A 19437-nucleotide genomic window follows, 5' to 3' on the forward strand; every position below is an offset into this window, starting at 1 on the left:
ATATACCTAACAGAATGAAGGTCATGCTCATTTTAGAATTTATGTGTTGTCCAGAAATATGAACCTGTTATGACTAGCATTTATGAAGTACTGGGAAATGCAGGGGGTGATGTGGGCAAAGCCAGCACTACCTTGAGGTTGGTACCCTGCAAGCTGACCCAGTCACTTTGATATAGCTAAAGTCAATATTTGCCTAAGGTGAACAAATTCTCTGCTGTTAAGCTTTTATGAAGGAGAGGGAAAAAAAGAGCAAAAAAGAGGAAGAAGCCCCATTTGGATAATGATTTTTTATGGCACCAGCAGTGGTGAACGCTGTCAACTAAATGTTCACCTCTTCCAGAGTTAACAGAAAACTGTTTTGTTGAAAGAGAATTTTACAATGAGACTACCTGCTAGCTTCTTGACTACTGTATTGGAAAACTGAAATGTGTGCATGGGCACTTTCTAAAATTACAACATTAAATTACAAGTTTCCTTCCATCCAGAAGATTCCGTATATCTTTTTACAAATGCTACATGTAAATTTTAGTTGTTTCTTGTTATATGACTATTTAACATTAAATGTAAAACCAGAAAACATCCATTGTCAAAGAATGTGGTTGCTCACAATGGCCAAAGTTGATTATCCTTTACAGTCTTACAGCATTAAGAATCACAGCAAAATCTCCCCACTGTCTCCTTGCTGGCCCTGCCCAACAAGGAGAAACAACTCTGTGAAGCCAACAGGCCCAACAGGACTTCATTTCTTAGGGACTGGCTAGGCTATCCCACCAGAAATTAGTGTCATGAAACCCTAAAAAGCTAGGAAGTTCATTAGTGAACAGAGTTGCTATGCCAATTGCCTCAGGTTTGTCAATGGTAACATCAATTAATTAACCAACTAATAAAAATAAATACTTCTGCTTGCAGGTAGGAGTTACTCAAATTATGAGGATTACAATGGCTTTCAGGGTGAGGTGTGATGACTTTTTTTTTGCTAGAAACTCTCTTAAGTGTCTTTGTTATAGAAGAAAAAGGTGGTTCCCACCTGTCATGCCTCAGTGCCCTCATATCAACATAGACTGTGGTTGGATCCGGTCCAGATGTTCCCTGTAAACAACAACATCAGCTAATCAGAACTTGAAGGCTGGGAGGAGAAAAGAGATTTACCCCCCGAATAACTGAACATTCATTTCATTGCTAATTATACTAATCAAACGACAAGTTATATTTAAGCTGTTCATCAAACAAAGCTCAGCTTTACAGAGTCAGCTTTACAGAGCACCTGAAAACATACCTACCGTCAGGTACCTGTTACCTTGTGGTTGGTAAACGCATCAAGCGGCCATACTATTTAACCAAACACATGTCAACAGAGGTTTGATTTGCTACAAAAGGCCAAGTATTCAGCATGTGGATACATACAAAAATGTTAAAACACATTTTGCCATATAAAGGAATGCAGAAACGGCAAGAGGGGACATAGTTTAATGGCAGAAGCACATGGTCAGGAATGTGAAGCATGGTTTACTGAGAATCTTCCACACATGCAACAGAGAATATATTTGAAGCTAAAGATATTAAAGGTAGCACGCATGACACGAACCAGTGTGGACTGAAGATCTCTAAGCAATTATTCTGTTCCTTTTCGGTCTTCCACTGCATAATTTAAACCCTCGTTTTATGTCATAATATTTAGTTACTTGAATAATAGTAGGCTAATTTGAGTTTCCCTTTATGCAGAGATGATAGAGTCTTTTAGGCCTTTCCACCCACAGCTTTGCTACAGTCTTGTAACCTGCTATGATTTTCCCATATCCAAGACTTCGAACTCATCACTATACAACTTCATTGGAATTTTCAGTGCTGTAGTCTAAGGTTCTTTTCTCTGCTGCACAGTTCACATCACTGCTAAACAGAAAGCTAGAAGAAAAGCACAACTTCATTTTTGAACACTGGAACTTTGGAAATCTTTATTTATTTTTTTTTTTTCAGCAGATAAATTCACCTAGCCCACGTAGTGTACAAGTGCAGGAACTCCTTTATCAGTTATTTAGATCTTTATTATTTACAACAGCAGACAGCATCAATTCCCAGTGCTTTCTGTCCTGTTTGGGATATATTAGAGTACAATTCTTCACATTAAGTATGTTTAGGGCTAAATTTTGTGTTTCTGCAATGCTGGCCAGTAGCTCCATGATTCATTTAGCACTAAAAATTGTGACAGAATTCAATGAATAATTAATTTTGTACCTAAAGGGGAAGAGCTACCAGTACTGATTGATACTTACTGTACAGACACTGATAGTGACCCACCACCAGAGGAGAAAAAGAGTAATAGAGCTGCACATGCATGTTAGCCTCTTTAGCTTGTTATACACAATACAAGATACAATATCCTCTCTAGCTATTAACGACACGATTTTGAGTCTACTAGTAAACTCAGCAGTGTAACAGACTAGTGCTGAGCGGAGAGCTTATTTCAAATATATGTTAAAAACAAAAAAAGAATGAGAAAAAAATTGTTTATCTTTAAAAAATAAAACTAAACTTGAATTAGTTTATAAAATAATGAAAATCAAAGACAATCACTATGGTATTTGTTATTTTCAGTGTGAATGAAAGAGTTACAACAGACAACTTATATTTGATGAAACCTGCATCCAGATAAAGCTGTAATGGACTTGTATATAATTTCATAGGATCTGAAAATCCCCAAATCTCCAGACTCAATTTCTAGTCTGTCCCACTGTTGGAAGCTGATAGGTGGGTATTGAGGGAACATGAAAATCCCCTACCTGCTCGGCCAGCTTCCCCAGCCTGTGAGGCTATAGCAGCAGGAATAGCAGGGATGAGGGAGAGAAGGAAAGAAGGTAACACAAGACGAAAATAATAGTAAAAAATGGGAATGAAGGGTGGGAGAAAAAAAAAAAGAGGAGAATGCAAAAAGCAGGGAGTAAAATAAAAAGAAAAACAATGTCAAATACAGGAATCTTACAAATTAACCATTATACCATTAAAGGTTAAAAAAAGTAAAAAATGAGGTGTCAACATTTTAGTAGAGCAACAGAAGAGACAGCTGTAGACTGCTAACCTTGGACAAACAGACTTAAATGGTTTTAGGACACTACAGACAATGTTGTTAGTGGAAAACATGTGTCTAGCATACTGATTTTTTTATTTTTATTTTTTTGTGAATAAGTCAGTAAACATTATGGCTCTGCTATTTTAATACACATCCATTGAGACAAGGGTTCCAAGTCTGCCATTTCACTACTAGAAGTTTGTAAGCGATGTCCTGTGGAAACCATAAGTAAGCTCTCTTTTGGGAAAAAAATAATTAGTATACAATGGAGAAAAGAGAATGATACTTACAACTTGTTTCATACAGATTAACCTGCTCCTAGAGTGAAATAGAATTAAGGCGTCTTGCACAATCTAATTACTATAAGACCATAACTAAATGGAGTAACTTCATAGTTCAGTAACTCTTCATTCTTAGTCTATTTTCTACTATAAACAATGTAATACTTATATAGAACAGTAAAATTAAAAACCAATAGAAACCCATCAGTTCTCCACCATGATCGATAATGCAGTGGAGAGACAAAACACAGTCATGACCAGTCCTAAGCTGCTACTGTCATGTTGAATTCCTAACCCCGGATGGTTGCTGCGGGACTTAACCCTACAACTTGTGAAAAGAAGCAGCTCTGAGAGCAGTGCCATTCCACATCCCTTTTGTCAAACTTCTGAGTTCCAGCAAAGTTAAAAACTACAGGAAGCTGCGACAGCAGCATATAAAAAATAGATATATTTTAGATGCGGGGGAAGATGAATCTTTTTAAAAAAATAGGATGGATCTGCTTCTCACATTGCTACCCGAAAATAGAAATCTTACTAATAATCCAGGTTGAATACTGCAGTGTAACTGCAACAAAGCAGGGGAGTTGATGAAATTCATCAGTTATATAATTCATTGCTTGTGACTATACTGCCAGTCCAGAGAGGTCTTTGAGTGTCTGAGCCTTGTACTGATTTTATCTCAGGCCTTAACAAACAGCAGTTGAGCTCTCAGCATTGTTTTAAAGCAGAATCTTATCCAAGACCTGAGTGACTGACTCAGTTTGTCTGTGCACATTTATTTTGTGAGACAGAGATGGAGTGCATCTGTAACACTGGTAACAGGAAAACCACATCGTAACCTTTGTTGTGTCTGATACTTAGTGAGGACATGCTAGGCAGTGTTCAAGGAAATAAAATGGGCTAAAAAGCATTTTCTGCCTGAAAAGTTGTACATCATCAGCCATATCCTTTGGAATAAATACATGTCTTGCCCACAGGATGCCACCAGGGAACCAGCCGAGGCCAATGCAAATCTCTGCAACATGCCAGGCATTTATTCTCTGAGAAAACTTTTCAGGTCAAAACTGCACCAGGAACCACCCTAACAACTAGCAGGAGAGATGACAATGTGCCTGCACTCAGCCTGCACCTAATCTCCACTGCAGACAAAGGCCCAGCTCTGTGCTCTCCTCTCCTTCCCTCCCTCCCCAGGGTTAAAAGACATCTACCTGGCAAACAGAAGTCCAAAGAATTTAAAAATAACTATTTTGTTTTGTTTCACTTCATTTTGTTTTGCTGTCTAGGGTTGTGCCCTCAGCGTTTATACTTCTGAGTTTACTCCTGCTTGAGTGATGCTTTTTTGATGTACACTTAACAGTTCCACATATGCAAGCACAGCAGCTGGAGCTGTGAAAAGAACTTCAGAGCATGACTCATAATAAAGGTGGGAAACAGAATGATGGAGCTCACCCAGAGCTGCAGCACAGTGCTAAGTGTGAATCATACACAGAGGGTATGGTCGCCTGCTGCACTATTCTCATAGTAAGCTCTTACTACTTTTAATATGGAGGATCTTCCAAGAAGTGCAATCTATCACTAAGGATAAAGTAACATTATCTTTAACCCTTAAATTTACTGACAAAGTTCCCTTTTCTAGACTGTGATGGAGGGATTCATTTCATATAATTTCAGTCATTAGAGAAGAAAGTGTGCAGTGTAAGGTAGGAAGTATCCTGATGGTGATGAATCCCAAGATGGGCACCTGAGATCGGCTGAATGACACTCTCCTTGGAACCATTTCTTTGTCTCTACTGCCCATAGATGGACAATACATAACTGACTTAATCCTAGTGTCTAACTTCAAGGTGAATTAAATGAAGCCAGATGAATCCTGCTCCCCTGCTCTAGCTTGCACAGATTTCTTAGCACATTTTCAGGGATAACTAAGGGGGATAACTTAGCACAGGGATAACTTAGCACATTTTCAGGGATAACTAAAAATGAAACAAAGCTTATCCTCAACTGAAATTACGTAGCAGGTTGAATAAAATTCTACTATTTATTTCGAGTATTTAAATGGAAATTAGCTAAAATCCTAGAAAACCATCTGTGCTGTTGTAAGAAAGGGGCTACTTTTCATATCTATTTCTCTCTCTTGAGAATGCTAAGATGCTAGCTAATGAGAATTAAAATATGCTGGATGCAATCTTTTCATCTCAGAAATAGCTGGACAATTATCGGTGACTGTACAGTCATAAAAAGTCAGATATTAATGGTATTTAAGTCCCTAAAGATGGAGAAAATTATTTATTTTCAAAAGCATACCTCTGAAAATCTAGTCCAAAGAGATTACATCAAAAGACACATAGCACATTTGCTCTAAATTTGAGAGGAAATGAATACAAATGACAGTACATTAGTCTGTCAGTGATCCTAATCCTGAAATTATGATTCATTTGGTAGGCTAAGACTCTTTTGTACCAGAGAGATTATCATAATGATTTCCTTTTCAAAGTAATCTTTAATAAAAGGTCAAATTCTGCTGTGAAGTTGTATACACATACACATGGGAATCTCTTCTTCAAATAGGGGTAGAAAACAGTAAAAGCTTTTTGAAAAATCAGTATACTTTCCCCTCAAAACACCTGAGCCTTAATTTAACCAAAGGGAAAAAAAAAAAAAAAAAAAAGGAAGTTAAAAAGGTATCAAAAACCACATCCTATTTGCATTAGAGGCAGTCCATGGAGAAGAAATCCTGGACAGGCTTTTTGCTGGTATGGGGCCGCAGCTAAACAGTGAGATGTGTTTAGAAAAGTGATGAGTAGATGCAAGATTTAGATTGACGCTAGAACAGGCTGGATCACAGTTGTTGCTGTGAAAGATGGTGTCCCAGGAAACACACGCTGAGCTCACAGACTATGTAACTTGAAAGAAAAAATGGAAAGGTAGATGCTATCGACTCCAACATGTTTAGAAGTATTTTTATGCAATGTGAAGCATACAGAAATCATGACCAATTTCTGGAACATACCGGAACAATGTTAATTTAAGGAACGTAGTTGACCAAGGATTAAAATTCATTCTGTTCCTCAGCCCAGAAAACAGAATAGCCCACAAGCTACTCTGGAGTATCACTAGCCATAATCTTCCAGAACATTTGGAAAGAACATTCAGTCTAATTCAGCATTCAGTCTTTGGCAGTGCCTACTACCAGATGTTTCAAAGGATGCAATCCTGTATCTTTATATTCTCTGTCAAAATGACATGTTTTATGGTAATGCTCATGAGCATTATTACATCTTTAGTTATATTTCAACCCCCTTTAGAACTTGCCAGACTACTCCTGGCTTAAATGCTTCAAAAACCATTCTACTTGGAATGGTAATGTTACTAAATATAGACTGTTCTGAAATGGCTTTTTTTTTTTTTTCATTCTAGCCACACCATCTTTAAATTATATATGGCTTTTAGTTTGTCCTGTGAATTGAAATGTAAAATCTCAGTACAAGTAAATGAAGCCTGACACTAAGCTATATGACTAGCCAGGCTGTTAATCACTTCGCACTGGGATCTCATTGTGTGCTGTTCTTAAATTCATAGGCAGTATTATCAATAATATTTCTTCAGAGAGTTATCCAATTTTACAGTTTGTTCCAATACGCTCTTCCCCACCCTCTTTCTTATTGCTGAGCATTACTTTATCTGGCATGGAACATCCCTTGGGAATGTCCTAGCTGTGTCCCCTCCCAGCTTCTTGCACATCCCCAGCCTACTTGCTGGGTGGTGGAGGCAGGCAGAGTGAGAAACAGAGAAAGCCTTCCTGCTGTGTGGCACCGTTCAGCAATAGTGAGACCACTGGTGTGTTATCAGCACCGTTTTAGTCACAAATCCAAAGGACTGTACCAGAAGTGTTGCTATGAAAAAGTTAATTCCATCCCATCCCAGGTAGACCAGTACAATATTATTTCCAGTGAGGCTTACTTGGAAGCCTGAGCTTAGCCTGACTGAGCCACTTAGTGTCGCTTGATTTATTTCGTTATTCGCCCTGAACAATTGATTTACCTCCTAGGTGAAGCAGCCACTACTTATGAACAGTCCATACTCCTGCAAGTCTGAAAGGGAGACTTTCATTAGTGGCAAGCAAACTTCTGCCACTAATCTCTTCTTGTTATCTTTATTCTTGGTCCCTACATGAACCAGAAGTCAGTGGGAGGTACTTTTCAGAAACAGCTCCACCTCAGTTGGCCAGGGAAGCTGGTGGACCCCATCCAGGTCTGCCAGAGAATCCGCCAGTTGGCCATGGACATACACCATCATTTCCCTCTTTCCCCTACCATGCTGGCACTTCAGAATGGCTAACAATACAGAAATGAAATTAGAAAACTGTTGTTACCAAGCAACTAGCCTATCTTTCTTCTCTGATTTCCATTTATACTCGAGGAAAATGAAAGTCAACCGCAGGTGTCCTTGCTGCCTGCAATGCTCCTCCCAGTGAACTGTTTCGAGTTGCTTGGATTGCTGACTGGGAAAGCACACCAACCCACACCTGCTAACTGACCTAAACTGGTACCTTCTGAATTATGTTATATTATTTCAGAGTGCCTGAAGATTTCCTAGATGTTTTCTGAGTTGTCCTCTCTGCCTTGTCACCATATAGCAGTCTACATTTGGAGAAAGAAACAGAGGCCTGTATCCTTGCAAAGGAACATTCAATAGAAGAGGATTCAAAACTTGGCTCAGTGTTTTTTATTCCAAACCCATGACAAAAACATGGGGAACATGTTGCTTCAGTCCGCCGAAGTTTCTAAAGAGATCTAAAAGATGCATTTTTCTCGCAAGACTATTTCTTATTAGGGAAAAGATACACCTGTTTTAAAGGATCCAAGCGCTGCTTTTGAGACAACCGGAGACTTTCTTGAATTTTTATTCCTGGAGAATATTTATGGCAGCAATTACAGAATGTTGAACTATAGAATTCTGTCTGGGACACAGAATGACTTTTAACCCTGCTCAACTTTGTCTTGTCATCTGTTTGATAACAATAATTAAAGTTACCCTGGGCTGAAGGGATATTGTGCTGACAGTCAGAGAGAAAACAAGTAGTTGTGGAGCTGTAGGATACCTTATGTATTCATCTTCTGATAGCATGCTGAACAACAAGGTGACTTTCAGCCTAGGCCTGATGAGAGCCATGATTCTTCAATGATGTTGAGCAGGGCAAGAGGGTAAGGCAGGCATAACACACAGACATTTTGGTCTATGCTAAACCCACCACCTGTATTAGTCACATTTTTTTTTGAAGAAAATAAAAAATCTTTACATGGATGACAATCCAAATACCTTATTTGTAGTGTCACTGAGAAGATCTGTTCTGGCTTCCACACCTAAGCAATTATGTAGGTCACATGCATAAGAAATTCCTTAATGTAACCCAAATGGATATGGAACTTCCCAGACTATGCAGTTGCCAGTGCAGAAGATAATTTCTGCATGATTTTAAAGGATTAATAAATTGGAAATCAGATTATATCTGAGTAGGACACCTGTGGTAATATTATAGGGATAGTACGTAGGGTTCTGATACCAGATTTGGAAGGACAGGAAGAGATCAGGAGTCATAAAAATGAGAGACAGATCAGGAAAGAAGTCTTAAGATTCTTTATCTATTTATCAAAGACTAAGATTTGTATTATAATCATGAAAGAAATGAGATTCTTTATTCCAGATTAGAAAAACATACTAAAATTAAAAAATGGCTGAATCTAACACGACGCGAATTTAAACTAGAAATAAGGCAGACAGAATTAAAAATTGAACACCTTATAAAAAGGGAAGTTTACTTTCATCACTTGGAGTCCTGAAAGATAAAATGATATGCTACAATTCAGCCTAAAACTATTTGCTTGGTGTAGCTATCACTGGGTGAAAACCTAGAGGCTATTCAGATCAGATAGTTACAGTGTTCTATCTGTCCTTAAAATGACAATTCAATAAAGATTCCTGGAGGTTAAATCCCATATTATCCCTGGGTACTTTCTTCTGATTAGTGGATCAAAACTGAATGAAAGATGCTGCAAAATAATTTTTCATTGTAAGCAATAAATTGCATGCAGAAAAAAATATATAGTTAGTAGTAAGGACCAGAATTATTTTCTAAACAGAAGGAATCAATTTTGTACCATATTAAAAGTAAGCACTTGCAAACTGGATTTTACATGACATAACTAAATGATATTTTTGGAGTACAGAGTACACATTCTGCCACTACCATGCATTGTTCTGAATTACTGTATTCATGGGCAGGATAAATGCTATGAATGCAACATGAGAGGGATGAATAGTGTTCACTGATGAAGTAACAGAAGTTACTACCTACATATGCAAGAAGAACGTTATAAGTACTACATGCATTTTCTTAGTATGCCTACAACAAAGCTGCCAAAGGGAATATAATGAATATTTCTTAGTGGAAACCATTTCCATTTGAGCCTAAGTTAAAAATCTTACCTGCAAACATATCGCCAGGTTAACTCTACAGCCAAGTGACGTGCTGACTGCCCGAGGATGGAGACCAAGGTCTTTAAATAATTTTGAAAATGACTGAGTAAGAGCTATCCGAGGTCGTTCTTCAGCCACTACTACACATGTCCGTACTCGTGAGAGGTCCAGTCCCCTTGCCTAAAAGGAAGATAAAATGTAACAAAGGCCACAAAAGGGCAGACTTAAAGAAAAATGATCAGTAGCATTTAACTGCAGGTATAATGATTCAAGATGGATAGAGGGTAAGGAGCTGGTCTAATTTCAATCTTTCCTGGAAGCCGGATGGCCAGATGACAGTCTAATAGCTGTAGAAGAGCAGACATACTTGTTTGGCATTTCAGCAGGAACATTTAGGAAGAGATGGGTATGTTCATTCTGAAGGGAGGCAATGCTATTTAGCAGCATTAATTCAGAATGCCACTGAATAACAGCGAACAGGAAGCATTGACTAGCCTTGGAAAAACTGATTAGGAAATTATTAACTGAGGATGGTAAGGACTGGAGACATCATAAAATGTTAGTATCCCAAGATCTAATTTATTTCAGTAGCATACTGGAAATTCTAGATGATTTCAGAAATGTAACTGGCTACCTGGCTTTTCAGTCTGAGTTTAAAAAAATATATTAAAAAAAAATACCCTCCTTCCCCCGCAATGAGGAAAATCCAGTTAAAGCAATATAGTACTTCAAAGTACGTAATTATTTAACTATATGGATCAAAACCAAACTAGTACCTCATATAATCATGGAATTTATAAAATATAATATACAGATGTTGTACATTGGGTATCTTGGACTTTTACACCTCCGTTTTCCAGCGTATGCCTACTAACACAGACTGCAACACAGATCAGAAAGCTTAGGTAAATAAAAGGTTTTCCTTGATGTTTAAAAGCCTTCTGATCTGAAACAGAATGATTGATATTAATATACAGCCTCTGGCCAGGAATAATATCAGTTCTGTGGAAGCTGCCCTTGCCCTCTGATGATTTTCTCCTCAATGCATACATTTAGCACAGCCACTCTGGGCAGAGAAGACTAAAACACTGTGCGTATGGCAGATTGTGCAGAAGGACTGAATTACTTACCTTCAGTGACTCTGTTTGTGAACCCAGTCCCTTAGTACAAAGCTCCATGACCGAATACGAACAAAAAGTGTCTCTCACTTTGTACTGACTCACAGCAAGAAGCCACAGAGCAGGATTGGTCTCCAGTTCTGAGGGAGGAATCAAAATTGACTGGTGTCCTGAATAAACGCTGTAAAGATACAACATTTGTTAAAACATGCTAAATGCTTGTGCCTGCAGATGTTTACAAGCTATGTGGTACTAAAACATAAAGATTGTCAAAATACGCGTTGATCCATGGCAATGTCTTACAGTTCTCTACAGGTCCAGTAGTTTAACTTCAAGGGCCAAATTCTGCCTTTTGCTGTACATTTGGAATCTACGAGGATACAAAGAGGAATGCAGGCAGAACATGCTCCTAAAACACTACATTACTTAAAATGCCAATGTGCTTTGCTGTTAGAACTTGACTGAAGAGAGCAAAATAGCTAGGTTATTGATGGTGCTAATAAACGGTATTATAATATCAACAAAAATTATGTGTTGCTGACAAATAATTAAGATTGAGTAATTACCATTTTAAGATACCTTGATTAAAAGAGTTCTTGATTACTTAACATGGAAATAACCTCTCTCCTGCTGAGGCAAGCAAGCAGTTTGCAATCTTTTTCAGGGAAGTAAATCTGGCCCCACTTTAACAATACTTGGGGCTTTACATTTCTGCTGTGAAAGTTTTATGAACTTTAAAAAACCAAATATCCTACATCTTTTGTTTATTGGATACCCAGGGAGCACAAGTATTGAGAAAGATACTCACTAGGGTCCCTGAAGGAAATAATTATGTCAGAGCTAATTTCTTGCTACCCAAGACTCTTCCCCAGGGAAAATGTATTCCCAAACTGATGTCTTTATTTCCTGCGGGTCCTATGTTGTTCACTCATCTCAGACAGCCAGATTTACCATCACTTTTACAGTCTCCATCACATCTTAATCTGTGATTTTGTAGATATTTCAGACCAAAACAGTCATAGCATAAACCTCCCAAATCATAGAAGTTCTGAAGAAGGACCATAAAGCCCCAGAGATTTATGATGCACAGGAGAGAAATTAATTTGTCAGTTGAAAAACTGAAATGCCAGCTTGGTAAAGTAAAGTTGACATTTTCAAATCCAAGTGCCCTAGGTAAGAAACCAAATGGATCTTTATTTTCAGGAATGTGAGCATCTCCATAACATTGGATATTAGGAAGAAGTGAAGATACACACCTGGCAATTTTTGAAGATGTGCTGCTCACAGTTTCCATCCTTGGTGAATGAGTGCCTCCTACCCCCCCCAACTGAGATCAGAGTGCTTGCAAAAGTTGTGCAATTCAGAACAATGTGCGTGTGACCTGCATGTCTTTATGTGGTATGGTAATGTCCAGCCACAAAGGCAGTTAATAAACCAAATAGTTTAGGTCTGCTTTGGAGTAGGAGCCAGAGGATGTCATGGAATATGTATGAAGTACAGTTCAAATAATTTCAATTATCATTCGGTAAAATTTTATGTTGTCCACATTTGCTTGCCCACATTTAAGCCACTCTTGGTGATTCATAAGCTGTGACTTGCCATGAAGAGATGCGCTCTCAGATACAGTTAACATAATTACTATAGCACTTGATGGTCAAATGAAGCATTATGCTTTCATGTTGCTTTTATGGAATCAGAATAAAGTATGGCTGAACCAGGAGTATGCGCTTCAAAAGTGTGTGAAAAGAGATGCTGGCAAAGCTACCAAAGCCTGAAAGGAGTACGTCCTGAGTTCAACTGACAGATCAAACCCAGCAAGGGAGTAGTTACAGATTTTACTATAAATATTACTTCACTCTTTCTTTCTCAGCCAGTTCCATTAAGTTTTTCAGATTTGCCTTCAAACCCTTCCCCCTGTCCCTGAACTCTTCTAGCTGATGTGAACACTATCAGGAAAAAAATAAATCTGCACAATAAAGAACAGGCTGCCAAGGGTCAAGTATGGGAGAATTATTAGATGATTCAGAACTGCATTAAGGTCCCTTAAGTGCCACTTATTCACCTGGACAGAACATCCCAAAATAAGAACAAAATCAGAACAAACTGTATCCCTGTACCGAAAAGTGCCCACACCAACTACAGAGTAATAAAGGAGGAGAACACTTGTTACCTGCAGTAGAAGAATGGAACACTGATTCCAGGTGCACTTTACCAGAGAATAGTCCAAAATTTGGAAATACAAATTCACAGCAAAGACAAACCTTCCCTCCTCAGCAACACTAATGAGAGAGGGTGAACTGTCTCCCCCTCTTGATCAACTTCAGCTAAACAAGTAAGAAACATATTTTTGTTCTCCCTTATGATCCCACCAAAAGCCATGCAGCAAACCATTAGGAAACCTGGATGGGCAAAATAAGCCAATCTTCTTGAGACTGAGGGAAACAAACACACTTGTGATCAGACCAGGCAACAGCACACTTTTACCAGAAATTACACTCTGATTAGATTTTTTTTTCTGATTTATTAGATAAATGAAGATACTGCTAGCACTTTTTCTGAGTTTTATAATCCCTCAGAAATACTGAGGAGTTTAGAACTGAGATGCAGAGCAGCAGGAAATATGGAGCAGGAAGGAAACTTTGTATTGTGCTGAACCTCAGATGTGTGCTGCGCTTGCCCACAGTACATAAACCTACAGAAAGACAATACTGTGCCTGGAAATTTGATTACCAACAGAGCCTTTGCCTACAAAGCTGTGGTTTAATAAGCCATGTGCATCATCTGATTTGCTAGAGTAGTTGGTGGAGCTAGGAGAGGAACTACAAAGACACATTTCTGGGGGGAACGTGCCAGTTCCACAGCTGAACCGGTTAATGCAGCACCTGGCCACCACGATGTCAGCCATGACTTGGCTCACCTTCCTGAATTAATCTCAGAAACATTGAGCAGGTTTTGTGAATCGCTCCAAGCAACAAAACATTCCTGGAAGCCTCATATGCTTGTCAATGTTCAGACTTTATGCCTCCACATTAACCCCAAAAAAGCTGTATGTCACCAATGCTTTTGTGAAGCTGAGAAAAAAAAAAAAAAAAGAAAAAAAAGATACTCCCTCAGTTGAAATGCTTCTACCACTCTGGTGATTTCAAATCACTGAGAAATGTTACAGGGTGTTTTCTTAGCATGGAAACAACAATTGAGCAGAGTGCTTGAACAGACTGCAGTTGTGGAAGGATGCTTTGGAGGATGCTGGATAAAGCAGTATATGGTCCCAAACGTATAGAAACTTTTGTCAGCTTTGCCGCTGGTACATCTAGATATGGGACATTCTAGGTATGGTAGAATTTATCCTGAAAATGAAGAACTGCAGGTAAATAGTGCTATCTCACCTTGATGAAAGAAGACAGTCATGAAGAGATGGTTAGTTTTGGTAGTCTCATACTGGAAACAACACAATTGTGGTGAACGCTGTGGCATCAGGGTGATCAGGTGGGATATTAAGAAAAGTTGGAGGTTTAAATATAAATTCTGGAAGCTAAAATTACCATTCTGAAATTGAAACAGTACAGAAGGTATTCGAGTTGAAGCAATTTTAAAATTTAGTTATGTAAATATTGGGAAGGAACTGAAACAAGATCCTTTCTTCCACTTCTGTAGAAATCTGTTGCCACAAAAGTGACTTTCTCCTGATACAAGCCTTATAACAGCAGTAGACACAGTGTAGAACTGCTGGACTGTCTGACAGACCTGGGCATCCCTGTCATTTTTAGGAGTAGGCAAAAAAGAAGACAAAACAATGAGACTGACTTCAGAGCACCCCCACACCTGTATCCCGACATTTTTACATTTGTGAAATGACTTTGGGATACAAATGCTGAGTGAAATGCTGATGTAGCTGAGGTGGGAGGCCCCATTTAGAAATGCTGTCTTTCTTCAGAGGACTAAAAAGCAATCTGGGGGAAAGACAAGTATTCAGGTGGTAGACAAAGCCTTGGATTTTGGTAATAAGTGAAAAGCCTTGTCTGCCTGCACTGAGCAAGGGCTGCCCAAGGACAGGAATACTCCAGGCAAACACACCAGAATGTATTTTGGTACGACGGTGCCATCTGATCACAGCTCTGGTTCCACTGCCTGGCAGGCTGTTCTGGCAGCATACGGCAATGCCTGGAAGGACATCTTGGCAATTAACTGTTCCACTAAATCAAGGATTTACCCCATGTTGTGCTAAGGCAGATTAACAATAAACTCTGAGGTTTTATTATAGTCCCAGAAATTTTAGCAGGGCAATAAATGCTGACAAACGGCAACTGCAATTTGGAATTGTATTCTGGCAGGCTGTTAACATGCTGCTGCCCTCACTTCTGGTGTCCTTCTGAGGAGCTATTAGCTGCTTTCCTACTTAGCTGCAGGAGGCAGGTAGGTACTGTCGGGTCTTATAAGTATATGCATTTAGTTTCTGCATTTCTATGGGCATTATTTTGCTCTTGGTGATGAGGGACAGCTATGGGTACTTGGCATTTGGTTGGGCCCAAAATAATTGAGTTGTGTTGCACATAACTCATAGTCTGTGAAGGGAGTCAGCAGGCCAAGGGAATCTCAACAGGGCCAAGCAAAAGCCTTCGCAATCATCTGGACCAGAGCTGGTAGAAAGGACAAAACAGAAAACAGGGGAGACTGTTTGGACATATGTTTCACCTAAGTATCATAGGACTTGAGCTAAAGTGAATCTTCAGTTCTCCTGAAGACCCATTACATGCACTAAATGGGCACTTTTGGAGAACTACAAATATGAAAAAGAGCGTTCCCAACCTGGCATACTGTGCACTATGAGCACTGCTGCACACGGTGAGCGGATAATCAGTCAGTACTGGAGACACAGAAGTATCTCACAAAGAAGTTCAACCAACAGCCGATGTAGTGCACAAGGGATCATTGTGTAGAGCATGCAGATCTTCCAGGAAAGGAAAAGACATCAACCATAAATCTTGATAGGCTTCAAGTGCTGAGAATAGGTCTGGACTTTACAGGGAACCAATGAGAGTGGTACCATAACCCAGTACCCTGCTTTAACTTGAGCTCTGATGTAGGTACTCTCATCAGACAAGTGTATGCCTTTGGTTAATGCTGAAATGCCAGTACTGCCTGCTGGGACCATGCAGTTTGCCCTGACTCAGAGCTAGATGTGACTTGAACTTCTAGCTACCGGCATTTCTTCAAAAGGCTTAAACCTCCCCTGTTTAGAGAAATGTCTCAGCAAACTCTAACCTTGTAGGGGACGGTTTTTAACATGGCTCTAGATTGCTATTCGGCATTTCTGAACTGGTGTGCAACATCCCTGGGAAGTGTGTTGCTGACTGCTCCTGAGCATCCTACACATGATCCAGCAGTATCAGGGGTGGAAATCATATAAGCAGTCACTTGAAACTATTTGGGGTGCTTAGCGAAGATCCTTTATCTAAATACTTCAAAACAGGCAACCAAACCAAGCAAGCAAGTTTTAAAATTTTGGACACTGTTTCAATTTTGTTTTGGGAAAAAAAAAAGAAAAAAAAAAAAAAAAGAAAAAGAGAGAGAGAGAGAAAGAGCCAGCAATCTTGATCTGAACTAATGAAATTTTCCACAGACCTTTTCTGATGCCCTAAGGCCTTGCCTAACTCCCCCAAAAGTCTGCAAACAGAACTCACCATCTGAGATTAATTGGATATTATAAACAGCAATGTCATTTCTATTGGTACTGGCATTAGAGTCATCCTAAGGTAGGCAAAGGTTAAACATTTGGGTTCATCCACGTTTAACCTTTGCCTACCTTAGGATGACTTGAATGCCAGTACCAATAGAAATGACATTGCTGTTTATAGTATCCAATTAAATGTGGTTCATTACAGTACTCTAAGTATTTATTAGCTCAGACTCAGGCCTGCCTTAGCAGCACCTTCCCTGCCCCAGCTACTCACCCACGTTAGTGCCTTCAGTCAGCTACAGAGTCAGTGGAGTTAATCTGTTGTACTCACATACTGAGACAACTCAGGGCTTTCAGTTGTCCTTTATTTTTCTAGACTTAAGGCAGGTTCAACAGACCTATTGCAAAGTGGGGAAAGTGCAAACTGCCTCTTCAACAAATTGCCACTGGCCATGGGAAATTGGCACGTTTTTTGTGTGCAGCACTGCTACGTTCTGCCTGAACCACTTGTGCACTTCGCAAAAAATACAAGAGAGCTGGCTATGTCAATATCCTGCATTTCCCATGCCAGGATTATTCTTTTCTGATGTGGCATTTGAGCTTCTTTATCTAGCCCTGCCTTTAATTTGCTATAGATGGGCTAGAAATTGGGTGACATGCTCATGCCTGGCAGGTATCTTCAAGTCAACCTAACAGTAATTAATGATTCTAGCACACTACATTTTTGTAAACTGCAATTGTCATGCTAATGCTGTGATTCCTTCCATATATCTTGCACAACTCCACCTACTTGCTTAACAAGAAACCCCATGGTCTCCTGCTGCACAAGCTACGCAACAGCACCACTGGGTGCTAGTGGCTACGGAATAGAGACTGGAAGCGGAACAGGAGGAAGCCGCTTCATCACACCTTACCTGGGAAGCTTTCCTAGGACAATTACACAGCATACACCATACTTACTAGGTGGCTACTGTGGACTGGAAAATCCAGTTCTCTGGTCCTGTTTGAGTCTTATTGACTTGCACTATTTTAATCACAGCTTCTGAGAATTACTAATATATAATTTATTTTAAATCATTGATTTGTTAACTTTAATTTCTACAAGGACAATTTTATCTTTCAATGGTAGAAGTAGAACTATAATATGGATGAAATGGAGGGAAAATTCTTAGTGTACTGCATCACTTAGCAACGATCAATTAAGTAAATCCTCATGGATGAACTGTAGAACTGTCTGTTCTGCCCCACAGTGATCAGCATTAAGATAGAGCCATCTTAATTTCAGGAAGCATTTTTGAACAGTGGGATTTAGCATAATTTGTTTTTAAACTGGAGGACACTTTCAACTTGCCTTTTTTTTAAAGAATATGATATACTTTAAAATGTAATGCAATGCAAGGTAGAACACTCTGATCACCCTCTCACTATTAAAGAGAAAAATGCAAAAATAATACATTTTTATTGAGCAATTGGTAGCAAACTATTACAATTAAGAAGTTTTGGATTTATGAACTCACATGGGGCTGATGACTGCTACTACACCCAGGATGTGCTGTTCTGTGACAAAGGTTCCAAGGAAACCCTGCTGGAGCATGCAGCCAGTTTAGAGGGAATGTGATAAATCCCAGTTGTTTCATGTATTGCTCTGCTTTGCAAGGTTTCTTTTCTTTATTATTTTATACCCTTTAGTCCATAAAATAATAAATGAATTAAATAATAATAATAAAAAACCTTTGCAAAACTATGCAATATATTCCAGACTTACCAAACTGGCTCCATGCTCTAGCAGCTTTCCTAAGTAGCTTTGACCTCATAGATTGGTGCATTCTGGGGCACCACAGTGGAGCAGGCCAGAAAAATGTTTAAGCACCTATAATGGGGATAAATGTTAGTTTTTCTTCCATTGCTCACTCAATGCCTCCTTTAGTCTAGTTAATAAAGGGATTCAAATGTACTTGTTATTTTAACTGCATTCTGTACAGGGGGTTGCTTTCTCTTCCTGCTGGTTTCCTGAAACAAAGACTTCCTATTTAACTCTCAAAACCCTACAGCTGATAAAAATTTGAAGATCTCTTTTCATTTCCATGTGCCATTAGAAGTATTAATTTGGCTAATGGGACTGGTGACAGACAACCCTATCCTTCCAGCAGAATCCTCTGAGGTAGAATCTGGGCTGAAAAATAGTGGTAAGTATTTTGGCATGCTAAACTACAAAGACTAAAATGCAAAGTTGCAAAGTTTTAAGTTATAAAGAGCAAGATTCTAATAACCTCCAGGATCTATGTTTTGCTATTATAGAACATATCAAATACTCCTCGGTTCTAAAATAGTAATGAAATGGAAATTAAGTTTGTAAGTGGAATTAATGAAGCTGTATCTGATGTTAGCTTTCTCTAAATAACAGTTGCAATTCAAGCAGCCTGCAATCTTCCTGGTTTTGTAGGAACAGATATCAGTGACAAAGAAGAGATTGACACAGTGGTTCACAAGATTAGAGAGTTGTTGTCCTCATCGCAGTTCCTTCAGCTCTGTCTTTTTCCTTCTTTTCTTTGAAAATGGTATAAAATTTTCTACTTTATAGAGGCGTACAGACTGATTCTCCAGTGGCCTGCTGCCTTATTCAATTGCCAGTCATAAACAATCTTCTGCAACAGGCCGAACATTATCAGCATTGGGAAGGATCTAATGGCAGCAAATGCCTACTTGTTCCAAATATGATTTTGGAATAAATAAAAATTTGTGTACTGGGGAGACCCATGGGCACCACAAAATACTTATTTTTTGGACAGGTTAACATTCATCTGTATTCTATGCACCAAT

General features: G+C 38.9%; 1 protein-coding gene across 5 annotated transcripts in view; it reads right to left on the reverse strand.

Annotated features, from left to right (window-relative positions):
* The window catches only part of DIP2C (disco interacting protein 2 homolog C), a 311009-nt gene that overhangs the window by 26215 nt on the left and 265357 nt on the right, over positions 1–19437 (reverse strand). For 3 of the 5 annotated variants that reach the window (XM_035316875.1, XM_035316878.1, XM_035316880.1), the window contains 4 exons: positions 10953–11121; positions 9832–10002; positions 2778–2807; positions 1028–1089 (listed from right to left, as the gene is read on the reverse strand). In XM_035316875.1, the coding sequence (XP_035172766.1) occupies positions 1028–1089; positions 2778–2807; positions 9832–10002; positions 10953–11121 (432 nt within the window). The remainder of the gene's footprint in view (positions 1–1027; positions 1090–2777; positions 2808–9831; positions 10003–10952; positions 11122–19437) is intronic. The other 2 variants (XM_035316876.1, XM_035316879.1) reach the window with 1 other exon arrangement.

The sequence above is a fragment of the Oxyura jamaicensis genome, chromosome 2, assembly GCF_011077185.1.
Source record: "Oxyura jamaicensis isolate SHBP4307 breed ruddy duck chromosome 2, BPBGC_Ojam_1.0, whole genome shotgun sequence".
NCBI lineage: Eukaryota > Metazoa > Chordata > Aves > Anseriformes > Anatidae > Oxyura > Oxyura jamaicensis.